The 16,781-nt window shown below is 44.9% G+C and overlaps 1 protein-coding gene across 2 annotated transcripts in view; it reads right to left on the bottom strand.

Annotated features, from left to right (window-relative positions):
- Positions 1-16,781, bottom strand: part of LARS2 (leucyl-tRNA synthetase 2, mitochondrial) — a 147,133-nt gene that overhangs the window by 37,054 nt on the left and 93,298 nt on the right. For both annotated transcript variants that reach the window (XM_070358886.1, XM_070358885.1), the window contains exons 10-14: positions 13,198-13,302; positions 10,568-10,683; positions 9,658-9,941; positions 5,736-5,834; positions 2,448-2,585 (exon numbers count right to left, since the gene is read on the bottom strand). In XM_070358886.1, coding sequence (XP_070214987.1) covers positions 2,448-2,585; positions 5,736-5,834; positions 9,658-9,941; positions 10,568-10,683; positions 13,198-13,302 — 742 coding nt within the window. The remainder of the gene's footprint in view (positions 1-2,447; positions 2,586-5,735; positions 5,835-9,657; positions 9,942-10,567; positions 10,684-13,197; positions 13,303-16,781) is intronic.

Consider the following 16,781-nt stretch of genomic DNA (forward strand, 5'->3'; position numbering starts at 1 on the left):
CGGAGATGCGGGGATGGCAGCACTGTATGTTGTAGTGGTGAGGATGTCAAGTAATCAATACGATGCTCACCTCTGGTAGTGCCAGTGTAGGTTTCTATCATCAATCTGAAAGCCAGCCTGGGTTTCTTACTAAAGTTGATCATGTGAGTAATCCTACAACTCGGGAATCCCACATATATAAGATAAGCACATATCTTAGAGAACTGCTCATGTGTGTATGTCAGGAAACATACATGGATGCTCCTAGCAGTTTTGTTCATAGCTGCACAAAACAGCCCAAGGACATTAATGATATGGACATGAACTGAACTCTGTATTAGAAACTCTATTCCAAGCAATCGAATACCAGATGGCAATAAAAGAGAAATGCAACTACTCAATGCAGCAAGATGGATGAAATTCCAAAAATGCTGAGCAAGGGAAGCAAGAGAGAATATGTGAAATATGATTCTATTTACAAAGTTCAAAGACAGAAACAACACATATATCTTAAAATATTCATCACTGCCAATTATTAAAGAAATGCAAATCAAACTGAACTGAGGTGGCACCTCACACCAGCCAGAATGGCTATCATCAAAAGTCTACAAACAGGACTTCCCTGATGGTCCAGTGGTAAGGAGCCCGCCTGCCAGTACAGGAGATAGGGGCTTGATCCCTGGCCTGGGAAGGTTCCACATGCCTTGGGGCAACTAAGCCCTTGCTCTGGAGCCCTCGAGCTACGACTACTGAATCCTGTGCGCTCAAGAGTCCACTTTCCGAAATAAGAGAAGCCACCTCAACGAGGAGCCCACGCACTGCAACTAGAGAGCAGCCCCCGCTTGCCACAGCGTGAGAAAGCTCACACACAGCAATGAAGACCCAGCACTGCCGTAAATAAATGAATAAGATTTTAAAGATCTACAAATAACAAATGTTGGGTGCAGAGAAAAGGTAACCCTCCTACACTGTTGGTGGGAATGTAAATTGGTACAACCACTATGGAGACCATAATTTGAAAAGATATATGCACATCCACGTTCACTGCAGACATTAGCCAAGACACAGAAGAAACCTAAATGTCCGTCAGCAGAGGAACGGGTAAAGAAGATGCCATACAAATATACGACGGACTATGACTCGGTCACAAAAAAGAGTGAAATAATGCCACCTTCAGCAACATGAATGGACCTAGAGATTATCATGCTAAGTGTAGTGAATCAGACAGAGAAAGACAAATATATATCACTTGTAGGTGCTATCTAAAAAGATGATACAAATGAACTCATTTACAAACAGAAATAGAGTCACAAAGGTAGAAAACAAACTTGTGGTTACCAAAGTGGAAAGGCTGAGGGGAGTGATAAATTAGGAGTTTGGGATTAACATATACACAATAATATATATAAAATAAATAATCAACAAGGACCTACTGTACAGCACAGGGATCGCTACTCAATGCTCTGCAATAAACTATATGGGAAAAGAATCTGCAAAAGACGGTTTTACATAAAATATATATATATGTATATATGAAACCGAATCACTTTGCTGCACACCTGACACTAACACGAGGCTGTAAATCAACCGTACCTCAGTGTAAGACAGAAATTAAGTCAGAATACATCAAGAAGTAATAACTTTAAGAAAAGCAAGGAAATGCATAATTCAACATTCAGAAATGGCACTGTGTGAGGGGAGAGGCAGAGGTGTAGGAATGGGGATGATCTGATTGGAGAGGGCAGCCTGGGTATTCTAAGGGGCCTCTAAGACTCTATTTCCAAATGTGACAAGGGGGTGCATGGATGGTCATTCTATTTTAAAATTGTATAATTTTATAATTGTATAATACATTAAATATATATATTATACACATTATATATATGCACACACATACACACACACATATATATATACATATATATATGAGGTATTTCATGGGAAAGAAGCCCACACACACATCTTTCTGAACACCATGGGGAACAGATTACAGACCAACAGGGAACAAATTTCTCAATGGATTTTCCCCTAGCTTTTAATCCATCATACACTTTTATCAGTGATATATTGAGACAGGATTCAGTCAAGCTTGGAAACACAGCAGACACTGACGGACCTGATGATAAACATGACCTCGCACGAGAAGCTATAAAAAGCCATGTAACATAATGAAAGCTCTCCACTGCCTCCCAGGTGAAAAGTCTCCGTTAGCAGAGATTTAACTCCACCTAACAGAGAAGAGCTGAAGCGAAGATCCTATGTGAGCAGGCAAACGGCACGGGCTGGGACTGACTCAACAGCACAAGTGGCCTTCCAACGTCAAGGCTGACAGTGACCTCGAAAGCACACTTGAAAAATAAGAGTTCTTCTGCTACATATGTATTCACCTTGCTCCAGAAGAACTGACACCTGCTTTCAGCTGCTATTCAAGAAACCGAATTCTTTTGCAAAGCAGTGTAAATGCTCACCTGTGTTTGACCATTTTTTGATCGTGGCAAAAATGACTGAAGAATCTTGCATAGAACAAGTGCATGACAGCATGCTCTTTCCCTCCAATGTACAAATCCACAGGCATCCAGTAATCTGCCAAGGCTGCGCTGAAAGGGCTGGGAGGAAGAGAGATGGTCATTTATTAAAAAAAAAACCTACTTTGTTACGACTGCATAAATTAGACAGACATTATAATTTGCATATTCCCTGAAATAAATTACGTGAAAGAAAAACAGTGATTTTCATTATAAAATATAATGAGAAGCTTACATAAGAGAGGAGAAAAATGTCAGAGCAATATTAATTTATGAAATTTACAAGAACTGTTTCAGAAGCCATTGCTGACACATTTTAACAAATGTGATTTTCACTTAGAATGAGGACAAAAGGAATATATACCAGCACTAAAGGTATTTCTGTACAAAGCATATATTTGACTGTCTAGTTTTATTTTAATTTTTATTACCATAGACAATAGAGATTTTTGAGTTCTTACCAATAGAGGGCAATATGGCACTTAAAATGGAGACTCACGCAGATACTAAACATTCATTTTAAAACAGAAATTCTGTCTTAAAAGTAGCCTCAAAATGCAGATAGTCAGCAAGAGTCTGTATATGCTTCTTAAAATGCCCTGAGCATACGTAGAGTAATTAAAATAGCCCAAGTCTCTCTCACCCAACAAGTATTTTTTGGTCAATGGAGGTCCTAAAAGAAAAGTTTCCTCACTGGAAGCATCATTCCCAATCCTAATGGATGCCAGGGAGGAAAAGGCCACTCCCTCTGTTTCTAGCTGGGGTTCTTGTCGGGTGTGGGGTTGGTGGGGGGTGGGAGGGAGAAACAGCACTGGCTGGGGACAGATCGCTTCATCCCCAAGGTAAGGCCCTCTCTTGAGGTCATCCAGTGAGGCAAACCTTGGGCTGTGGAGGATCTGAGCCCCATGGTGTCCTGTGTTTGTGAATTCTCCTCCCCACACCTCAAGCACGTTTTCCCCAGCTCGGGCTGGAAGCAGGAGCCCAGGGCTCGGCAGGTGGGCCTGGCCAAACACCCTGTGTTTGCATCTTAATACAGCTTGGCTTTTTCTCCTCCAGCTAGGATGCCAGAATTCTGGCAAAATTTTAAATAATGTTTCTTTGTGAAAAATGGCTCCCTGGAGAAATGTGACTGCTCACGCAGGTGACAGAAAAGCAAGGGAAGTCAAGGATGGTGCCTGAAAGTAAGCTTGAAGTAAACTGAGGAGTGAGACAGTGGAAGTAGTTCTAGCTGGGATCTATGATCTATCCTGGAGACCACCCAGTGAGGTACACGAGGCAGCATGGGAACGCACAGCAGCATTTTATGAGGGAAATGACGTGGCGGTTGGGGTTCCACACCGGGGGCTGTGAAGGTCTCAGGGTGCGCCTCGCCACTCAGGGGCCCCTCATTAAGCCGGAGTCTCCGTCATCTGTAGAAAGGTTTTCCCTTGAAGCTTTCTGAGAGGTGGAGAGTCTGGTTTCCCCTGCGCTGTAAGGCTGCTCTTCCTAAATTATTGTTGCCATTGTTGAGTCACTGTCTTTCCGACTCTGCAATCCCATGGATTGCAGCATGCCAAGCTTCCCTGTTTTTCACTGTCTCCCGGAGTTTATCCAAGTTCATGTCTATTGAATCGGTGATGCCATCCAACCTTCTCATCCTCTGCTGCCCTCTTCTCTTCCTGACCTCAATCTTTCCCAGCATCAGGGTCTTTTCCAATGAACTGGCTCTTCACATTAGGTGGCCAAAGTATCAGAGCTTCAGCTTCAGCATCAGTCCTTCCAATGAATATTCAGGGTTGATTTCCTTTAGGATTGACTGGTCTGATCTCTTTGCTGTCCAAGGGACTCTCAAGAGTCTTCTCCAATACCACAGTTCAAAAGCATCAATTCTTCAGCGCTCAGCCTTCTTTCTGGTCCAACTCTCACAACCATACGTGAAATGGAAGGCAATAAAAGCTCCTTTGAGAAGGAAGACCCAGAAGAGGGGCCTCTCTGTGGGTTGGCCGGGGTTGCCTGGTTGGTCCCAGCCACGGCAATCCCTCTGTGCCCTTTCTGCCTCTGCCAGCTGCTGTTCACTCTGGCTCCTGCTCATTTCTGCACAGCCTCCACGTGAATCACAGAATAGCAGAACTGGGGCAGGCAGGAGCGCCCGTCTCCCTGGAAATACATTATCTCCCAACCAGCGAAGAAAATGGGTGCATTTTTATACCTGGCCTACAGGGTTTCAGTATAATGGTTCTCCCGTGGACAAGAGCGAGTTGGCAAGGTCCCTGAAGCGCAGTGTCTGTGGTTTCCTGTGCTCTGCATCAGTCTTCTTTTGTTCTCATTTCCTTCTCTACCCATCTACCTATTGCTCTCTTTCCCTTATTTATTTTTGTCAAAGAAGCACATGCACATAGCTAACAAAAACAGTCCTGAAACGTTTATAATGTAGAACAGTGGTGTCCAGCCCCATTCCTTCACCACCCTCCCCCTACACCTCCTACCTGTCACTTAGCCACTTTTAACCCTTTCAGATGCTTTTTTCCTGGCAATTATTTAAAAATATGTTTATATGCTTTGTTCATTTATCAGTATTGGAAATTATCTAGTGACCGTATATGCTAAGAGGTCATGCCCTCAGCTCACTGACTCTCTCTCTTCTACCCTCCCTGTACACTTGCATCATTACTTTCATTTAAGTTAATAACTTTACATATTTGTGACTGCACAAGTGCAGTTCACTGCAGGGCCAACAAGGGTATTACCAAAGCTCTTCCTTTTACTCTTTTTCATTTTTCCTATACCTGGGATTTACTTGGCTCTGAAGAATCTAATTTAATAATTGAGCACACTCACTATAAGAGCCTGTTTCAAAGAGCACAGTTGACCCATGGCTTCCAGCTCTTTCATCTCTGGACCCACCGGGGTTGATGGCAGCCTGTGCCCTCCTGGGAGGAGCGGACCAGAGCAGGCATTGCCTCCTGACTTGGGACTCTCGGCATTTCCCATCCGGCCTGCTCAAGATTTTCAAGCTGTGCTGGGGTCTGAGGCTCTTCAACCCAATCCTCCTGCCTTCATCCTTTTCTTTCATCGGTGTCAGACCTATATCCCAGTCCAGGGCTTGCCTGCCGACTCCCGCTCCCTCACCTCTTTATTCCCCAGAGGCACCTGCCCCCATAAATCTCTTGCCCATTGAATTCTATCTTCATGTTTGCTTCATGGAAGACCCAGACCAACACATGCTCATGAATTCAGCAGGGCTTTCTGTACCTCTGAGTATTCTGAGGGTCAGTATATCTGAAGTAGTACCAAGCAGAATCCACAAAGGTATCCATTGTATCTGTCTCTCTTGTGGCTGCTCCTCTGCACCTAAGAAGGAAAGAAAGTTCATCAATTGGTTTCTTTTTAAGTATTAATGCATTTTCCACCAGCTTTTCAGAAAGCTATAACAATTAGTACGAGTTCAAAATGTCACAAGAACAATGCCACATCATGAAAAGAACAATTCACGGTATGGGCTCTCTTTGTACTGCAGAGTACACAATGCTTTAAAGAAACTTAAAAATGTAAATCTTCGACAATTATAAAAGCCCGTATTCTCTACTTCTCTGAATTGAACATGGTAGAGTATCTAACGGCAATCTTCTCTCTTTATGCACTCACTTCTCTCTTAGGCATGTCACGACTGTCTTCAGCCAGTGCCAACTACTCACTGATGCTCCTGGGGCACATCAGTTTATGAAGAGAAGTTGAAAACCAAATGTAGTGAGATACTGCGCTGAAAAATGAACTTTTTTTTTTTTTCTTCCTATCTCTATCTCTTGGGTGAGAGGAGCAGATATCCACAGGGGGTGACCTCAGGAAGATAAGCCACCATGGAGACCCAAAGGCAGAAGTGTGCTGCAGCAACTCATAACAGTTTGTGAGGACTGACTCTTGAGATCTCTTCCCAACAACAGTGGGACGACTGAGTGATGCCAAGGGGTCGTCTGAAGTTAGCCCTTGGAGGAAATACCTGTACCATAGAAATGGGCCAGCACTACAGATCAGAAGCCCCCCTCCAGTGATCTACTTAGTACACACTTACCAACACACCACTGTCTAAAGGAAGGCTCCTCACAGAAGGTGAAGACAGCCCCACAGTTCAAGACAGTGAGTGGAGGGAGATGCGTGGTATGTGAAGGGTTGAAAACAAAAAGCAGTGCTCATCCTAGGGATGTGATACGTGGGGAGGACTGAGGTTTCATAAGGGCCCAACTACCAACCAATTTTGAAACATGTCAGTAGGATGATGGCTCAGCGGACTGGAGCCATAAGCCACCACTTCTGGGAAGGCAAAAGACAGTACCCTTAGCCAAGCCTGGCCAAGGAAGGTGCTTGGCTCCCTTGAAGACCCCTCAAAGGCATGGATCAGTAGTGGATGGGGGTTGACAGCTATTAGCAGGGACCCTTTGTGGCTGTGAGAAGCCACAGCAGGAGAACACAGCTCGGACTCCAGGCTCTCCCTTCTGAAGCATGGAAGCGGAACCAACCACCCCTCTCAATGCTGCCTTCTTGGTGGGATGAGTCCTCGGTGGTGGGGTCGGGGGGCGGTTCTTGGAAAATTTGAGGAGGGGGATGAGGCGCCCCAAAGAGGAAGTGATGAATCCTTTGCTAATTTAGCACGTAAGGGCTTCAGTCTGCTTTTAATTTTAAAAATAAAAGGAGGCATAAAAAAAAAAAATAGAAGAAGCATTGCCTTTATATGCTGCACATGTGAAGCAGTTGGTACTGGCTTTCCAAATATTACTGGAGGAAACAGCCACTCCCCATCTCCTGCTTATTAAATGGAAGTGGCTGAGCAGAGAACACAGGAGCCCACACCTGGCGGGGCTCTGGGGCCTCATGCCTCTCAGTCAGGGGGCCTCCAACTGGGAACAGTGGTGGTTCCAGGGGAAGGGGCTTACCGGAGAGAGCCCCAAGGGACCCCTAATCCTGTTTCCTACCACCCAGGGCTGCTCTAAGAATCTGATCTCAAAAGTGCATCTCTAAACGAAAGCCAGGTCTCTTTATTTGGAGAGCAAGCACCCAGAACACATACTATTTTGGGGAAATCATTAGAAGATAAATGTCTCTTCTTCTTCCTCACTGTTAGGGCACGCATACAATTTAGGAAGAAAACGCAGGGACTCAACTAATAAAAGGGGCTGATATCTGACCAAAACTTGCCATGCTGATTTTTTAAATGGTCATGGTGGATTTGAAGATGACCAACACTTTTTATGGCTGACACTAAAAGCTGGATCATACAGAAGAGACTACTTGGAAAATGGGAGGCAGACAATGGTGACAGTGACAGTGTTACTACCATCATCAGCCCCAGCATTAATAAGACTAAAACTGGGTGGTGGGCACCGAGCCAAACGCTTCCCGGGCTTTGTCTCATTTAATCCCAGTAACTCTGGGGATGCTGAAGTAGACACTACTGGCGTTCCCACTTTGCAGATGGGTAACTAGGGTTCAGAGAGGTTGAGAAATCCGTTCAAGGTCTTGGAGCTCAAGGGTAACGAATCTACCTCTGCTGGACTCTGGTGCCCACGGTCCTTACCACTGGGCTGTCCCGCTTGGCCACACGGCTCAGCAGCTCTCAGCCCTGCAAGCTCATCAGATTCAACAGGGAGCCTTGACCAAGCCCACGCCTGGGGTCTGCTCTCCAGGCATCAGTAGACAAGGTAGATCTTATCCCCACCACCAAGGCCCTGGGCTGCCACAATGGGTGGGCTGAAGGCTGCCCATGTCTCCAACAGAGAAGTACTTTGTTACTGCTTATTAACAAAAAGGGTGTGCTAACTCTCCCCTACCTGGCCCAGAGCTTCCTACATTCCTGCAAGCCCCATCGCAAACCTCAAAACTGCCTGAGTGAGCTCGTGGGTGAACTGCTGGCAGGCCAGGGCAGAACATCGCCAACACTTCCAGTTACAGAGTGTCTGCTAGGAGCCACTGTGCAGGGTTCCATGAGTTAATTCTAGTCTTCTGAAACCCCTTCATGGGGTTATTTTCACTCCTGATAAGGAAATCAATGCTCAGTGAGCTTATGTGACTCTCCCAAGACCACATAGCTAGTGAAGAGGCCGGGTCAGGACCTGAAGCCGTGAGTGTTGTCTCGCCAGCCTGAGCCACGCATGCGCACTGCTGTCCAGTCACTCAGTCGTGTCTGACTCTTTGCGACGCCATGGACTGCAGCCCCCCAGCCTCCCTTGTCCTTCACTATCTCCCAGAGTTTGCTCAGACTCGTGCTCATTGAGTCGATGATGCCATCCAACTAGGTGGCTACCTAATTACTGACCTAGAGGTGGTAGTAAGAGGACTAAGTTATTTCAAAACTTTAAACAACCCCATCACGATCTACAAGGCAGAGAAAAACAGCTTTTCCATACAAGGACGAAGGGAAATACTACACTTTGGTATCTGTTATTTACTTTTTAATCAGTTGGAATGGCATCCTAAAAAATCACACGGGAGGGACTTCCCTAGAGGTCCAATGGTTAAGACTTTGCCTTCCAATGCAGGGCAGGGGAGGGTTCAATCCCTAGTCAGGAGCTAAGACCCCGACATGTCTCAGGGCCAAAAAATCAAAACACCAAAGCAGAAGCTATACTGTAAAAAATTCAATACAGATTTTAAAAATGATCCACATCAAAAGATCTTAAAAAAAAAAAAAATGGGAGACACGCCAGTGAATTGACAGAAAACATAATCCTACTTCCAAAATGAGAATTAAGGAGATATGACATATTTCAGGATATTAAAGAATGAGACCCCTGAGTACACTTGTCCTCGTAGCTACTATCCTGCTGCTTGTGATAAAATCTCCACTGTTATCATAGTCACTCTGTGGGAAAACCGCAGGCATTTACTCTTTTCTCTGAGAAGCTCTTTGGAATATATAGTGAAGGAAAGTGGTCTTTTCCAAAGCTATGATGAAAATGTGTAGCTTTTCCATCAGTTGGATCGGCTGTTTCAGGGAAAGATGTGAATTGATATTGTTGCCTCCACCAGCCCAGAGGAGAGAAGAGGGCACCCATCACAGGGCTGGGCTCCAGATTCCAGCCTCCTCTTTCTAAGGTTGCAAAAGACCTATGTTATTCTTTCTAACCAAGCGGAAGTCCGAGAGGAGAGTTAGCAATCGTGGCCGAGGGGTGTGGCTCCTTACCTAGGACAGGAGCAGTTTACCCACTCGGAAGCTGAGGCCAGTGGGGAGCCTCCCTTGCCAGTGAAAGAGGTGATGCTGGGCAAGGTCACGGGCAAGTCCTCCAAAGGCACGGGCACGGGCCCGCAGGCCGGACAGTGGACCATGGGGATGGGCGTGCCCCAGTAGCGCTGCCTCGAGATCAGCCAGTCCTTCAGTTTATCACTCGTCACGTCACCGCCCACTCTCTCCCTCCGGGCTTTCTGAGTCAGGGCTAGAAATGCATCCTGCCGCTTCATACCTGTGAACTGAGAGGGGAAGGAGAGCGGTAAGAATGAGCTGCTACCCTGAGGCCACCACCCTGGACTGCCACTGTCTGGAAATAAGTATCTGGGGAGAAGAGAGAGCTCTAAAAGGAAGAGCCAATTTTGGTCAACTGCCTCAAGGAACCAGTTTCCCTGGAGGAGGTCATTTTTCTCATGCAGAAGATTCCCAAAATAAGGTACTAGCTATTCTGACAACTATACTATTCAGGGATCAGGTTCAACTTGGAGTTGAGAAGCTTCTAGATCTTGAAAAAGAGCATTATTTTGGGCTTCCCTGGTGGTCCAGTGGCTAAGGCTCCATGCTCCCAATACAGGGGACCTGGGTTCAACCTCTGGTCAGGGAGTTAGATCCCACGTGTCGCAACTAGGGGTTCACATGCTGCAATTCAGATCCTGTGCGGCCAATAAATGAATAAAAGTAAATGATAATAGTAATAAAAGAGCATTATTTTGGTTTCATAGATTTCGAAACGAGGCTGCAAGACTGTTAGGTGTGGAGATGAATGCAATGGTAAATGGTAGGTTGTAACTTGCATCGAGGGGAAAATGCATCATGAAGCTCACGTGAAGACCATGAGTTTAGAAGTAAATTCTCAGGCCCCACCAACCTCCGCGGAGCCGCTCAGCCTCTCTGTGCCATCTGGCGTCGTTTCAATGACTTCGGAGTAGGACAGGCCCAGGGTTTGGGCCAAGGCGGAGTCCTCTAAGCTGGTGCTGGGAATTCCTGTTCAAGGCGAAGAAATACAAAATGTCTTCTTTGCAAATGCCCAAATCACAAAAGGACTGCCAGCGCGGGCACTCAGCATTAGCTTTTGAAGGGAGACTCTATCTTTTTCAGTCAGAGAAATGATCAAATCACATCGCATTCACTGAGAAAAGGGAATAGTCTTGGGGAAACTCACCACCCTGACACAATGGTGTTCCGTATTGACACTACTTTCGGTTGTCTTATTCCTTTGTTTACTTTCTTTAAAAACGATTACTTGTAATTCTAAAATTCACAGTTTTGGGTGCTGCTTCTGTCACTTGAACAGCAAATCACAAGCACCTGGGGAAGCCTGGTCTTTGAATTCCTTCAGGGATGCAGGACACTGGGGTGCTCCTGATCAGCAGGGCTGACTCCGCTAGCGTCTCCCAGCACCCCAGAAACATCCACTCGGGCAGGAAGTGGAAAGCTGGCAACTGTGTTTCTCCACACTGTGCTTTGTTCCCAGAGGCAACAGTACATTCTGAATAGACATTTAGTCTTCAACCCACATACGCCCCTGAGGAGACAGAGCTGAGTGTAAGGAAATCGCTCATTCAGAGGATCAGGGCCTGCTGTTTCAGCTTCAGCTCTTCAGAAAACAGGCTTTTCAGCTGTCAGTTCTGTAGGCCAGGGTTTCTCCACCTGGGCCCTATGTGACATTCTGAAGTTGGCTGTGGGGCTGTTCTGTGCAGTGGAGGAATTGAAGAGCTTCCCTGGTCCCTACCAGCAGAAATGTTTCTACAGTTGCCAAATGTCAGTTGATGCCCAAATCACCCCTGGTTGAGAACTCGTGTTGTAGGGACAGCTGTCAAAACTGCTGACATCCTTGCGGACACAGCACGCCACACGGCAACTGAGAGAGAGAAAACTAAGGGTCAGACACACGTCAGGTCGCCATGAACAACCTCTCTGGAACGCTGCCCTACAAGGGTGATTTAATGTTTAGGGTGTGGGTTCTAAACCTCCTTGGTAAGATAGAAAATGCCACGGCATGACGGAAAGCTCTGTGGTGTTTGTTCCAGCTGAGATTATTGACAAAAAGCATGTAACGAAGCAAATAAACTGTCAGAGTGGACTTGAAAGACCCCGAAGGATGAGGACAGATGGCAAGCAATGGAGACTGCCGAGAAGTGGTCATGAACGAGGAGGGGGGAGAGTCATTTACTCCAGTCCTGTGGGGTCTGGGGGAACTCAGAGCAATCTTCAAATGGAGACGTGATCACAGGTTTACCTGACCGCATCAAGCTCGCACTGGGCTACCGTGCTGGCCATGTGGGGCTCAGCAGAATGTAAACCATTTGTAACATGCCGGTAAGATGGTGAAAACCCTACTTCATCTCGTTTACTTTCATTTCTGTTATTCTTGGAGGGCAACAGACGATAACTTAGAAAATGTTAATCACGGAAGTATGTGAAATGAAGACAATAGGAAAAATGATTTCCCATGCATACCCAAGAAAATCAGATTTCTCTTTTTCTTTTACCCTTTTCCTTCAGAACTCTCAATGTTGTGCTGGTACTTTGACTCAAAATACCAAATGAGGGGGAAAAAAAAAAGCGCCACATCAGCAAGGGCTTCCTTTACTGTTCAACTTGGCTGGCTATATTAATGAATTTTACTAATTATAAGATGCATTAAAGTACTAGAAGGAATTATGTCTTTTAAGCAACATATTTTCTACGTTAAACTGTCAGATAAGAATGACTTGAATGGCTAAATATCTGTTTTCTGGGTTGGTGTTTCTTCAAATCACTTTGTCAAAAAAGCATCTGAGGGCTGTAAGGAAAAAACATGGTTTCCATAAGCAACGCCATTTCTTGTGTGTGCCAGGAGATAGAGGGTGTGGCAGTAACTTTCTCTGCAGGTCCCAGCACACTGGTGATGGGCTGGAATCTACAGTAGGAAGTTGTAAAAGAGAGATGTTCCGGTCCCCCTCAGGGTAGGTCTTGGATGGGATATGATTAGGTTCCATTCCCTGATTCAACCCCAGACTTCCTGTTAGGTGGCGGTAGTTTAGAACACTCAGCAATGAGTAAGGCCACCAACCATGTGCAATTTACAGCTCTACAAACGCCTTCAATTCTACTGCTGTTTCAGAATCCCTTTCTTGCACGGCTCAAGTTCACCCCCTCCACTAAGTCTTCCCCCAAAAGTTAGCCCGCATCAATCATGTGTGCTTTGAACCCCCATCTCAGTAGCTGCTGCTGCTTCTGTGACTTCTGAAATGGGATTCTTATCTGAGTAGTATTGTTCCCCACATTGTATAGGCAAGTCTTGCCAACTAGCTCCACTGGCAAAATCTGTGGGCCAGACATTTTTGATTATTCAAAATACAATGCTTTAAATAAGAGACAATGAAATGAAGGGACACTCATTTTTACAAAGACGCAAAACAGATCACGGAATATACAGCCAGCTCTTCCAGGCTAGTATTTTGATCTTAAGCCTGCTAAAGACATCCTCCTGCTTACATTTTACTAGCTACTTACCTATTTTTGCATCTAGAGAGCCCTCCAAGTCATCTTTGGCCAAGATGATGACCGGGACTTCCTGCTGGGTGAGCATGTTCACGGCCGTCACGGGCGTCAGGCAATCTGAAAATGAGGGCAGACAACGGTGGAGGCCCGTCAGCTGGGGCTTTAACACCCTCTGCGTCTCAGAGGAGACAAGTGAGAAAAAGAAGCTTTAGAACCTCTGTGCTTTGTGCTAATTATTATAGACTTTGTTCTTTGAAGGTATTAACAGATAATTCATACTAGTGGAGGATCAAAAGATTAAACAAATACATGAAAATATTCATGCGTGCTCCTCAGCAAAGAAGTGAAAATGGCACTTTTGCTTCCCAGAAGGTGGAGGAAAGATGTTCCTACCACCTCCCTTATCCTTTTGGAAAGTAACTCGTGTATACAGAAGAAAGAGAAAATCAACAACCTACCTATGGTGAAACTAAAAGATATCTGGAATTTTAAACTATAACACTCAAAGATGGAAGTGGATAGGAAAGGAGAGAATGACTGAGCAGAGATCCGATTTTCACACATACAAGCACAAAACTGCTCCTTCCCATGATCCGTTTCTAAGGAGATACCAGAGGCTGTGGTCCAGCAAAAAGTCAAAGTGAAGTCGCTTAGTCGTGTCCGACTCTTTGCAACCCCAGGGACTGTAACCTATCAGGCTCCTTCGACCATGGGATTTTCCAGGCAAGAATGCTGGAGTGGGTTGCCATTTCCTTCTCCAGGGGATCTTCCGGACCCAGGGATTGAACCTGGGTCTCCAGCATTGCAGGCAGATGCTTTACAATCTCAGCCACCACGGCAGCCCTGTGAAAGTAAGGGGTAAATCAAGAAAAGGAGGACATGGAATCTAGGGAACAAACAGGGAATCCAACAAAGAGAAGAGGGCAGGGACATCTGCAGAGTAGAGACAGACAGAACTCCCAGGATGGCAGATGCCGGGAGAAAGACCAGGTGACATGCGAACAGGACAGAGAGCCCTAGGAAGCATCGTCGGGGAAAAAAGGGGACGGGCACATTTTCTGACAGACCGGAATATGTAGAAAACTTGAAAGGAGTTTTAAAGAGCTCCTGGGAGGGCGTGGGAAGACAATCAGAAATTCAAAGAACACAAAACAAATGAAAAAAAAAAGAGAGAGAACATCATGAACTTCAGGAAAAATAGAAAGTTATATAAAAAGGAAAATGTAATCAGAGTATATTTGGCTCAGATGACCAATATTTATGTGGTCATAACAAAACACTTAATTTGGAATTATCCAAACAGAGGATAATTGTCCAAACAGACCACAAATCTCTGGTCTATAGCAGAGAAACGGCTCGGGCACAGGCTGCCAGCTGACCCCGTGTCTGTCTTGCCCTCTGATTCAGCACCAGTGTTTGCTGGACACATGGCCGCACGGCTAATGGCAGTGCTGCTCAGCGCCTCCACCAGGAGTGGCCAGGGAGCGCGCGCAGAAGAGTCGGAGGCCAGGCTCGCAAAGAGGGGGGCTGCCCTTCTCCCCTACCCTTGTGACCACAATGCAGATGACATGCAGAACAATCTAGAACACACAGATAAGGGCGACATCCTAGAGGGGCCAAGCAGTAGAAAGGAAAGAGCCTTGGCCCGACCACCTGTATCTACTATAAAGAACTATCAAATTAAAGAATAAAAAGCTTCCCTGGTGGCTCAGTGGTAAAGAATTTGCCTGACAATATAGGAGACGCAGGTTCAACCCCTGGTCTGAGAAGATCCCACACACTGCGGAGCCCCTAAGCCCGTGTGCCACAACTGCTGAGCCTGAGCTCTAGGGCCCAGGAGCTGTAAGTACTGAGCCCTCGAGCCACAACTACCGGAGTGTGCTCTAGAGTCCGTGCTCAGCAACAGGAGAAGCCACCGCAGCCAGGAAAAAGCCCACGTAGAAATGAAGACCCAGCACAGCCGAAAGACAGATACATAAAATAAAATTAGAAGGGCACCCTCACTGTGAAGCTGTGCTGGAATTCGTATGTCATCTGGTAAGACACTCTAAACTGATTTAGCCCTTCCAGAAACCAATAAAAGCAACATGTAAAAAGAACCAAAAAAGGGGTCATAAAAAAAAAAAAATCGCACTCTTGGGGATGTTTTCCTTCGTTCTTTTTTTTTTTTTTTTTTTGGGGGGGGGGAGCTGTTTTCTGAGGAATTTATTCTACAGAGGCAAAGAACTGTCTCCGTAATAGCCCAAACACGAAAAAGGCCAAATATTCAACATGATAGGAAGATTTAGAATATTATGGTACATTGAGTTGATAGAATATTATGCATGGGTTAAAGACAAGCCTGCCTAAAAACTAAGAAATATTTTCTGATATCATATTAAGTAAAAAACAAAAAAACAAAAGACAGGAGCAGTCTCATTTTTAGGATGAGTGTGTGTGGGAACATGAATTTAAAAGATGCATGACCACATGCAAAAGAATAAATTAAAGTTAATTTAAAAATGAATTAAAGACCTAAATATAAGATCCAATATAAAAGTCTTAGAAGAAAACACAGGTGTATAAATCTTAGTGATCTTTGACTAGGCAACGGTGTCTTAGATATGACACCAAAAGCAAAACAACAGAAGAAGCAAGTATTAATAGGTAAATTGGATTTCACCAAAATTTAAAACTTCCAGGCTTCAAAGGACACCATCAAGAACGTGAAAAGAACAGTCACAGAACTGGAGAACATGGATGTAAATCATATACCTGATAAGAAACTTGTGTCTACTATAAAGAACTATCAAAATTAAAGAATAAAAAGACAACTCAATTAAAAATTGAGCAGATGCTCTGAATAGATATTCCTCTACAGAAGATATGTAAATGGCCAATGAGCACATGAAAAGATGATCAACACCATTAGTCATCGGATAAACAAACGCAGATCGAAGCCACAGTGAGATAACCATTAGCATGACCAACCGTTAGCATGACCATAACAAAAAAGACAGTGACAAGTGCTGGCAAAAATGTGGAGAAAATGGATCCCTTTGCACTGCTTCTGGGGATGTAAAATAGAGCACCTGCCTTGAGAAAGTCTGACGGTTCCTCAACCAGTTAAATATAGAGTTCCTATTAACGTAAGACCCAACAACTCAACAGATACATACACGAAGAAATAAATCAGAATTAGATACATACACGAAGAAATAAAAGCATATATCCGCACAAGAATCCATACCAAAGGGACATGGCAGCTAGCTAGAGAGTGGAACCCAAAATGTCTATCAACTGATGAATGGATAAATAAAATGTGGTATCTATAATGAAGTATTATTCTGAAATAAAAAGGAATGGAGTACTAACGCATTCGACAACATTGGATGACCTTGAAAACATTACACTAAGTGAAAGAAGCCAGTCACGAAAGAACAAATATCACGCCAGTCCACGTACATGAAATGTCCAGAATAGGCACATCTATGGAGAAAGAACGTAGATTAGTGGTCTTCTGGGGCTGGGGAAATAGGAGGCATTGAGTATGGTTGCTAGAGGGTATGACATTTCTTTGGGGGGGTGATGAAAATGTCCTAGAATTGACAGTGGTG

Source organism: Bos mutus, chromosome 22, assembly GCF_027580195.1.
Source record: "Bos mutus isolate GX-2022 chromosome 22, NWIPB_WYAK_1.1, whole genome shotgun sequence".
Taxonomy (NCBI): Eukaryota; Metazoa; Chordata; class Mammalia; order Artiodactyla; family Bovidae; genus Bos; species Bos mutus.